This window comes from Pholcus phalangioides, unplaced genomic scaffold (assembly GCF_987345545.1).
Source record: "Pholcus phalangioides strain wild (caught in Gottingen) unplaced genomic scaffold, Ppha-v1.0 ptg000007l_1, whole genome shotgun sequence".
NCBI lineage: Eukaryota > Metazoa > Arthropoda > Arachnida > Araneae > Pholcidae > Pholcus > Pholcus phalangioides.
Window position 1 is genome coordinate 16,284,289 of NW_028301600.1, and position 11,199 is coordinate 16,295,487.

The window sequence follows — 11,199 nt, forward strand, 5'->3', positions numbered from 1 at the left end:
ATTATGAAGCTTGAAAATTTAGCTTGAATCTCTGTTTAGTCCACAGATGTCTAAACTAAGCTTATAATCAGGATTTTACTGCATATCACTTTTTAAACGAAATGGTCAATTCAATTCTCTCATACAAAGGTTTTTAACAACGGGCTGATGTGAAGATATATTTTGGAAAGAGAAAATTCAAAATTTTTTTGAATTTTCTCTTTTCAAAATATATCTTCGCATCAGCCAGCTGTTAAAAACCTTTTTATGGATAGTGGAGAGTGACATCATCCTCGGACAATTCTCTCATCTCTCTTCCTTTGGCTGTGTTGTGAGTATAGGACATATATATTTCACAGACATATAATCATCAGCCACCTGGCAATCGAGTGGTTAGCTTGCTAGCCCGGGCTTGGAACCAAATTCTCACCCATGCCAAAACATCTCTTTGGCACCAATCTGGCATATAAGCTGAAAAAAAAAACCATCACTGAATAGTTTATTCATTTATTGCGTCATTTCAGAATGTTCCTCCCACTGCCCTATTGTTGCAATAATGTAAAGAAAAAGTATTCATTAGTAAAATTTCACATTCTATTTAAAAAATAATAAATATAAAATTCCATATAGCAAATAGAATGTTCGGTTGCATTTTCAAAAATGTCTCTGCATTCTCCTAAAGTCATTTTTCTGTTTTTTCCAAGGCTTAGTTTGTCTTGGACTGGAGTATGCTATAAGGTTTTGGAGACCATACCTACAGAGGGACATAGACTTGGTTGAAGGGGTGCAGAGAAGAGCTGCGCATGTCCTTGTTGGCACACAGGGCTTGAGTTATGAAGAAAGACTTCATTTTATAAATATGTTTACATTGGATGAATGCAGGTGTTGGGGGATATGATCAAAGTGTTCAAAATTTTCAACGGAATGGATAGGATGGGGACTCTGAATTATTAATACGGCATAAATCGATTGCTTTCACAAGGGGACACTACTATCGATTGGTAAAGGACAATTCTAGGTTGTGGTGTCACTGAGAATTTTTCTCTACTAGGGTTGTTAATAAATGGAATAGCTTACTCCGGGGTGGGTGAGGGTAGTAAGTTCTATTTTGATACATTTAAAAAAAAATATGATGAACATGTAACAGTAAATCGAGAAGCTATCCATGCTTAGAATAAAACCACCATAAATATTTTTTATGGGCATTGCATAATATTTTAACATGTATATATAGTTTTTAGTTTTTATAATCAAATTTTTAATTGGGTTGCTGTATTTTAGAAATATATGACATCCATATTTGTTATGGGCATCTTTTTCTCAGCCACCTCGATAGGCAATTTGCCTGTTGTGGCCTTGTACTTGTATTTTTCACATTACAAGATAGTGCTCAAATGATTCCTTTCTGGATGCAGGGATATTTAATCTTCATTATACAACTTTCTAATGTCATTTGTCGGTGTGTTCATAAATATGCAAATTACTTAATTTTAAACCTATTCTAGTTTGTCTAAAAGTGTCAATGAACTTGCCCTCCCCCCCTCAACAGGGAGTCAACTTTGAATCTTTGTTTTAAAACTCAGTATATAATCATCAGAATTTGATACTTAATAATCACAAAAAGTTCAAATTATGCTATCCAATACATTCATAGTTTGAATCTGCAGACAAAACAGTTTAAAAGATTAAAAAAAATCAGCTATTACAAAGCACAAAGCTACAATAATATCTGATATAAAGAAAATCTTACCCTTTCCTAAGACTATTTGCGTGATTCCTTCTTTGCAAATAAGAGGTTCCACAGAACCATTTACAATAGTATATCCATTGTAACGAACTGAAACTGTATAGCCGTACTGAGGGCTCTCATATCCATTTCCTTTTCTTAATATCTGCTTTGTGACACCTCCATCCTTAGAAGGAGAAATATCTATTGATTCAGGCACTATATTTGACTCTTTAGTCAGGACTGCACTGTCTTCTTCTTCATCACATTGCTTCGTGGAAGATTGTTCTTCGACATTGAATGAAATATCTGATGAATCTTCTTGCTCAAAAGAATATTCATCATCTATAACAGACTGCATAGGTATTTCTGAACCACATTCAATACTTGAATTTACTTTGTTTGGAGAGCTGTAGAGTTCTTTTTTTTTCATGGAATCAGATGATGTACTTTGCTCATGTTCTGTATTTAAGTCTGCCATGAAGCTGAAAAGAAATCAAGTAAATAGTGAAAACCAACAAAACATATAATGCCCTTCTATGGCCCTCCCACCATCTTCCCTGGGTAAAGCAATGTACAATACTACCCCTTCAAGCCTGCCAAAACAGATATTAACTGCAATCACAGGGTTCCTGCTGCCAATCATCACTGTGGCAAATCGAAATGAAATGTTTCGTTTGGCAAGTAAATAAATGACCAAATACTCAAAACATGATTTATATCCATTTACCAAAGTACCAACGGTACATAGATTATGCTATTGTTTCATCCTATTTTATTATATTCATTTATTATATTCGTCCCTTTTTGTTTTTTTTTTTGAATTGGCCACATTTTTACAAATAATAAAAAAGCCAGCTGGCGTCCTGATTGCAATGCAAGGTCATCATAGAGTTCTTTATACACCAAGATTAAGATAACCGTGCCCTCATAAAGATAAACAATGGATAAAAACTTGTGGATGGTGAGGGTACCTATGATATTTTTTGGTGAAATTTGGATGGAACAGTCATATACAAATATGAAACTACTATTAGCTACATGAAATTATGGAAATCAGATATTGAAAATTTCTGGAGTTTTTTATTTATAGAAAATTGTTTTGAAGAGCACCTATTTTAGAATAAGAGTCTGCCTTTACATAGGCCATTCAACAAGTAAGATAAATCTCTATGAGAAAGCAGTACAATCACTTTCAAATTATTACAACTGCAGGTATGACTCTTTATCTCATAACCTATGACTCATAACTTGTCTCAAGTAAGAGAAAAAAGTGGTTCACTTTGTGGTTTATTTTTTGACGCCGCTCCAAGTTTGGGTTATAGCAGTTATTCTGAAAATGTATAAAACTAAAGCACTGTGCAGTGAAAAAAAAGCATTTTTATCTTGAATAGTTGCAAGCTACCCAGATGAAAGCTGAATTGGAATAAGTTCACAGGGACTCTTCACCATCATTAAAGACCATTTATTTTGGATCAACGAATTTTAAATGGGTCGCACATCCTCCAAAGCAGAATGTTTGCATTGTTCTGCAACGAGCCCTCGGCTGAATGGGGATGTTCTGCAGTAAAAATTCCCATAGTGTTTTCTACACTTTTCTTGAAATTTTTCTAGTTTGTTCAGCAGTAGCACTGATTGTTCTGCAACATACGTCACAGATTTTGGTATATTCTACTTTAGGGCGCACATCCACAGAAGAAGAAGAGCATCCTGGGTGCCTGGTTTAGGACATTACCCCTAAAAGTACAAAGTAAGAACCAGAACAAAGTCATTGGAAAATTCCATGGTATCTTCATGAAGATCGCAGATTGAAGGTGCTTTAGATAGCTGATACTGTGGGCATTTCTATAGAACAGGTTCCCAATATTCTTCATGAGAAATTGGAAATGAAAAACTTTGTGCAAGATGAGTGCTGTGATTGCTGACAACTGATCAAAAGTGAATGAAAAAGACATTTCAAAAGAAAATTTGTTGATATTGGCTAATAATCCTGAAGACTTTCTGTGTCGATTTTTGACCACAGGTGAAACATAGATTCACCGCTGTACACTAGAGTTAAAGCAACAACCAAAGCAGTGGTAAAGCATGGTGAAATGGCACTAAACAAGATGAAGGCTGTTTTGTTTGCTGGAAAAGCAATGGCCACATTTTTTTGGGATTCTCATGACATAGTCAAGGGGTTCTCAAACTGTATGCCGTGGTGCCCCTGACAAAGATTTTTCCAAAAGATTCTTTGTAAAATACAGCTCTGGGATGCCACAAATAAGCGTTGATTAGGGAGGCGGGTGGAAAAAGTTTCAGAACCCCCTGACATATAGTCTATATAATAGACTACTTCCAGAGAAGGGTCAGACAATAATTGGAGAACATTATGCTATTTTTCTGGGAAATTTGAAAAAACAGCTGCAGATGAAACGGCCAAGATTGATGCACAAAAAATTCCCATCTCATTAAGACAATTCCCCATCTCATAGATACACCATTACAATGGCCAAATTTCATGCAAGGCTTTGCACAAATCTCTCATTCACCAAATTCTACAGATTGGCCCAATGCAACTTTTTCCTGCTCTCAATATTGAAAGTTTTGCTAGCTGGAAAAAATTGTTCATCAAATGGAAAGGCCATTGTAGCTGTAAATAACTTTTTCAAAGAGTTAGAGAAAATGTAATTTCCTGATGGCATAAAGAAAGTTTAAAACCATTGAAAAAAGTGCATGAGTTTAAGGGAGAAGACTGTTGAAAAATAAAATATAATTTTCCAAAGAAAGTTAACCACAGTTTCTCCTTACGTATTGAACGCCCCTCATACAAATTTAATAGAAAATTCATATGAAGGGCCCAAAAAAGGGGGACCTCCTCAAGGATGTTAGACTTCACGTCTTTTGGAGGGCACGCAAATTAATTGAATTTTCAAAATAATTTAATGCAATGAAATTTGCAAAGAACAAGATTTTGTGATTTAAACTTTAAAGATTTGTGACGATTGGAAGGTGTAAAAATATATAATTTAGAAATAAAAGTATCAATTAAATTACTCCAGTTTTAATTTGCATATTTTTAATTTAGAATAATAGGGCTTACATATTAGAATAACCACATAAAAAAAGTTCTATCACACAAATTTTGTTATTATTTTTAAATGAAATTTTTAATTTTACTTTTATTTCCTTGTCTGTATGGTGAATCAATGGGACTGTGATTAATAACAATCACCAACTACATGCATGCATGCACTAAATAATATTTATGCTAATAAAATTACATAAATAAAAAATTGTATGAACTTGAATATTTTTCAAATTTTAATCTGAATATTAAAACTGTCTATATTAGTTTATAATTATATTACATTCTTTTTTAATGAAATAAAGATAATTTAGAATCTTTAATTTAATATAATAATCTAATCTTTAATTTAATATAATAATCTAATCTTTAATTTAATATAGTAATCTAATCTTTAATTTAATATAATAATCTAATCTTTAATTTAATATAATAATCTAATCTTTAATTTAATATAATAATCTAATCTTTAATTTAATAATCCTTTTATTCAAGAGTTACATTCTCAAGCTATCAATCATTATCCAAAAACACTGTATTATTCTGTGTGTAATTCTTGGATTTATACATTAAAAATATCTGAATTTCTCTTAGTGTGAATTACAAAAAAAAGTCACTGTTTATAATCTTTTTTTCTTAGAGGTTAGAATGAAAACAAACATTCAAAAAAATAATTCACAAAAAGTTTTTTTGTTTTTTTCAACATAACAGATAGCTTACAGGAGCCAGTAGAAGAATTTACATTTTTTAAATATTAAATATGGTCAACAACTTCTTCCAATCCTCAATATTGTATTAGTGTCAGACACCCATAACATTAGGGATAGAGGGGCTAGAGCATTGATTCCCAACGTGGGCAATGGAAAGTTCCAGGGAAGCGGTAGAAGCTACAGGTATAACATAGGATCCTATGGGTTAGATTGCATTGGGGCATGAGAGAAAAAAATTTATGAAGAAGTGGGCAATGGGACAAAAAAGGTTGGGAAACTATGGGTTAAAGGGTTATCAGATGCTCTCAGTCCCCAGATTCCACTGCCTATGGTCAGTAACAATCAGGGCTTGACAAATCAAAACATATTTAGGTGCCAGCAAAATTTCCTAGGAGCCAAGTATTTTTCCTCATGAAAAACAGTCCTGGATAACTTTTTTTCCCATTTTTTCTGGACTTTTTTTTTCTGGACCCTTTCTTTAGTTGAAGACACATTGCAATGAAATTAAAACATTCTGTGTCATCCTTATACTCCAATTAAGCAATCACATGTAGAAAATTTTAGGTGCCAATACTGGCTTTCTAGTTGCCATGGCAACCTGCAGCCTGGGATTTGTCAAGCCCTGGTAGCAACACCATAACACCATAGCCCCCCACAACAGTGGGGCTGACAAGGCTCCAGCCCTGGGGCCTGAGACAATTATCATATTTTTTTATTTCATGCTATAAATTCACCAGGGTTGGGCATTTTGCCGGTTTTGCCTGGACAGTGGCAAAAACTAGTAAAAACCAGGGCAAAAATGGTTTAATGGGAAAAAACATTTGACTTAATATGTATTATATGTAACTAAGACTTGAAATCATTACAACAATCAACTTTATACTGTCACATTGAGAAGTAATTTGGTAGAAAAATGTACAAATAAAGAGAGATACAGTCGATGCTCATTATAATGCCCCAATGTTATATGTTATAGCGATCATTCCATTGCAATGATCTGTAGGAAAAATTGTATGTTTTCCTACAGGTAAAGGGCCATTATAACAATATAAAATTCTTTTGTATCAATTTTTTTAAGTGATACTATACTCTGTCCACTCTAACTTGGGTCCTGATGTAAATAAACCGCTGTACCAATTTTTGATATCACTCCGCATCCTTTATCTGTATTGGCTGTAATTTTACCCGCCCCTTCATTACGTGTTCCGAACAAGTGCGTTTTTTCCTCAAACGTGAGATCATAAATTTGTTATGAAGAAAAAAATTTTCCTGGGAAATTTTTTTTTCACTGTTCTCTAAATTTTGTTGAAATAAAAACTGTTGATAACACTAATTAAAATAGAAAGAGGTATATATCTCCCAAAAAAAGTTCGATAAGGTATTCTGTCGTTATCATAGCATACTCCTCAAGAGTTGGGATGACAGGGCTGCAGTCCGGACATTGCCTGCGACAATTTTTGTCATTTTTTTACGCTAAAAGTTTACTATATAGAAGGGCTGTTGAAAGGTTGGTCTGAGGGCCCACCAAAGATCACAGCCTGGGGGGGGGTCTTGCGGCAAGATGAGGCGCCATGGTCGCACGCATTAGAAAAGTTTGTGCGAGTTGTTTATTATTTTACGGCAGATAGTGAGAAAAAAAATCCTCATTTTTTCTCATTACTTTTTTTTCTTCCGAATTTTACAACTTTATTTCCGAGCTAATTTACGCTGTATGATTTTCCTGGGCCGGATATGCTACCAATTATAACGTGAAACAAATTATGAACAACTTACGGTTGTGTTGCCGCTTTTTATTTTTCTTGCGGGTCTGTATAATTAAATATTTCATAATAATCCACAGGCTGTAAAAGTTCCAATTTGATGAGAGTCATCCACATTATTTCGTTTCTTTACTTCAACCTGTTGTTGATATCCTGTCTTTTGTCAAGACAATTTCGGTTTTTATCCGTACGTAGATTGCGAACTATGACCTCCAGCAGCAGGAGCCCCTCGACTGGGATCTTTAATGGGCCCCCAGGCCAGGCTTTCTCACGGTATCTATAGTGTTTGTCATAATGAGGCTAACTGAATCAAAAATGAGCATTACTCTTTCGAACCAGATTTTCAAAACTTAATCTTCATGTCTACGTGATAATCCTCAGACTTCTTCGGCTCGCCACCTTCGACGAAACCAATATTACTTCCTCCCAACAAGCTGTTCAAGCAGAAGTGCGAATTCTTTTGAAATGCATATATTCACCACAAACGATAAGTGACCCCTTTCCCCCCCCCCCCACCCGTATCCAGTGTACGTCAAAGTGTGTGGGTGAGAAAAAATCTTGTTGACAGCAACTTTGTTTATAGGAGTTCAGAGCAGCTGCAAAGAAATGAATTTTCAAATGGCTCTGCCAAACAAGATAGACACGCATATTTCATTTATCAACGATAAAGTCATCAAACGATAAAGAAAGCTCTTTTTCTTGCAAAAACTCTTGAAGAAGCGTGTACAAGTGTATAGCAAATCTGTTTGCTAATGGGAATAATAATAATATAATGAAACTTCTGTTTAAAAAGGGGATGGTAATGTTTGAGTGAGGAAGGCGTATCTTGTCAACACCCACCCTGAAGACATAGCAGCAAAAACGCTTTGTGACCGATCTTTAAAAAATATTTTTTCCCATCTTCCACATAAATTTGAAATAATATGGAATAAATATTTAAAAAAAATAAAAATTATGAGGTATTTTGTGGTATGAGGGGCAAACGACAAAGGACTATATTTTTGGCTGTGTTTCACAGTAAGAAAAGGTGAAATGTTCTTCATAAATTAATGTGGAAAGTGTAGGTTTGTTTTATGCTTGGCAAAAACCTATTTTTGTCAGGACATTTTTCACTCTAGTTTTTCCCAGCTATGGCAAATCTTACTAAAAGTTATTGATTATTAAACCAAAATGTGAATTAAAAACCATGTTATTTGCATAATAAATGGAAAAATAAATGTATAGCAATGGTTCACATACATAGACGTGTTTTCACATGCAAGACAGTTTTTACAGTGGTTATTTCCACCTATGGCAAAAACATGCCAACCCTGATACAGCGAGATCTTGATATAATGATACTCTATGGATCAAGAAAAATGTAGTGGTGTAGAGGGATTTATTGTTACATCAAGCATCATTGAAGTGAGGTTTCACTGTATGGTAATACCCCAGACTTTTGCGATTTCAGAGTTACACTATTTTCTGTGAAAAATACACATTTCTTATATTCAAGCATAATCACTGGATTATTGTTGAGATCATTAAATAATAATCAAGTAAAAAATTGTTTTATTCGATCTCAGAATATTATATTTAATGAAATTGTACCAATTTTTGAGAGTTTACAGTATTATGTAAAGATGAAAACCTTGCTGGGATTTTAGAATGAAATCCTAAGTCTTGTTTGGTATGTGATATTTTTCACAGAAAAGGGTCATAATTTTATACGTGAAGTCCAATGCCAAGTTCAAAGAATAACTGGTTTAATGTATTGCTTTTTGATGACAAATGCACCTGGTCTGCAACTTTCAATAAACTCCAACTAATGGCTGAAATTTGTTTCCTTGCCTCCAAAAACGAGCAGCTCATTTCTTTCGATTGGTCAAAGTATTATCAAAATATTCAAAGTGCTTAACACACAACTTTCATTTGAGCAGATTTCAGAGTGCAAATACAGATATTAATACAGTCTTTTTTACCCGAGCAGATTGCACACAGCGACAACTTAACCTATATTTATAAAGATATTTTACATATTATATATATGAGAGTACCATAGCATTATAGTCAGAGTAAGAAAGAAAAAGACAGGTGTTCTTTTTGTAAAATTTGGTCCCAATGAACTAATATCTATATGTATTTCTATAGAAAACTGTACGTTGACTTACGTGGTTGTTACTAGCCTCACATATAGCATAACTTCATGGTATTACTGTGCTTTGTCTATCTCAGACATTACTTTCTCTCTTTTATATCTATCTATCTATTTACTTTTTATATGGTTTACTTTGGACAAAATTTGCAACTTTCATTGTAAATACAATTGCGTGAATGGTAGGGTATTAGATGTTTTAAACGTTTTTGTAAAACATAATTTGTGCTCATTTTTTAATAAAATTAATAAGCATAGGCCTATATATCATGTTAATATAATTCTGAAATCAGAGTTTGTGTGTTTCAAACAATTTTTTCATGTTTTTTCTGAAATGATGCTAGAAAAAAAAAAGTATGAAGTATCAACTTTTTATGATTGAGAAAAACCCATTATTGTCAGGACATATTTTACTGCAGTTTTTTTCAGCAATGGCAAAAACTCACCAACTCAAAAACTTATTAATTCATAAAGTAAAGTTTATGTTTTTAAAAGCTATCCTATTTGCATTAAAAAAAATAATCAAATATACAAACAATAATGTCTCACATGCATAAATGGGGGAAAAATCAATTCTTGCCACTTAGCAAAAACCTATTTTTTGCGGGACAATTTTTACCGCGTTTTTTCCAATTATGGAAAAAACTTGTCAATCCTGAAATTCACTATAGAAGGGGGTCCGTGAAAAGTCAGGCTTGGGAAAGCCCCCAAAGATCTCAGCTAGGGACCCTGCGGGGCCATGAGCAACACAGATCACCAGAATGCTAAAGTACAGATTTCAGATCTTAATTCAACAAAGATCTCAACCTTGTTTTGTGTGCATTTTTAAACTAAAAGGTTTATAGTGTTTCTACCTCACACATTCCCGATGCGGTGTTTCGTTTGCGGTTAATAGAGGAATTTTCTCTTTCAAATTAGTGAAATTCACTGATACAGATATTACAACTTATAATAAGAGTAGACAAAACGAAATTTGGATGTGCGGATTATAAGCAGGAAATTATGGCAGTAAAATTCACACAAGGAAATTAAATCAAATGCACAAAATTGAGTTGAAAGCATCATAAATTGATAAATAATTAGAAGTCAAAATAATAAATGCAAAACTTACAGCTACAATAAATAATCTTTTAAAATTTGCGAAGCAACAATGGAAATTTATTTCGTGAAACAACAGTTATTAACAGCCCAATTAAAAATACGAAGCTCTCGTGGCGAACGCAAGAATCGTATTGTCGATACAGAAACAAGTGATAAAGGTTATTTATATGAACGGTTGTTCCTAGGAAAAACGAAAATAAACGACATTTTTATTAAGACGGTGTTGACTTCTTGTTTGATACAAGTAACGGACATAAAACAAATTGGTTTTATATTCGATGTGACCATACGATCTGCATTTGACGGGAAATTACCATGGAGGAAAGAATGACTCCATAGGAAATTACCGTATTTCCACGTAATTGTAGCCAATGATAATTATTTATAAACAATATAAAGATAATTTTGACCAAATAAATAGGCTGATCATATTTGCTCGTGAAAAATACTTGAAATTGAGCTTCGAAATATGGGAAAATACGGGAAAGTCCCAATTATTGCCAAAAGTAAGTAAAGTTGCCAACTCATGATAAAAAAAAAAAGTGATTTCTGAATTGTGAAGATAATGTTAATCTTTGATTTGAAGTAGGCTGACCATATTTCCTCGAGAGAAATACGGGACATTGGGATTCCAAATACGGGGAAATACGGGACATCGCCAATTATCGCCAAAAACGACGCCAAAACCACACAAAGTTGCCAAATATTGTTGAAATTACGGA

General features: G+C 33.6%; 1 protein-coding gene across 5 annotated transcripts in view; it reads right to left on the bottom strand.

Moving 5' to 3' along the window:
- The window catches only part of LOC149084982 (peptidyl-prolyl cis-trans isomerase FKBP4-like), a 46,673-nt gene extending 35,959 nt beyond the window's left edge, over positions 1-10,714 (bottom strand). For 2 of the 5 annotated variants that reach the window (XM_089232728.1, XM_089232729.1), the window contains exons 1-2: positions 10,488-10,693; positions 1,730-2,190 (exon numbers count right to left, since the gene is read on the bottom strand). In XM_089232728.1, coding sequence (XP_089088854.1) covers positions 1,730-2,186 — 457 coding nt within the window. In that variant the 5' untranslated portion in view covers positions 2,187-2,190; positions 10,488-10,693. Of the gene's footprint in view, positions 1-1,729; positions 2,191-10,487 lie in introns of all 5 variants that reach the window. The other 3 variants (XM_089232726.1, XM_089232725.1, XM_089232727.1) reach the window with 3 other exon arrangements.
- Positions 10,715-11,199: the final 485 nt, after the last annotated feature.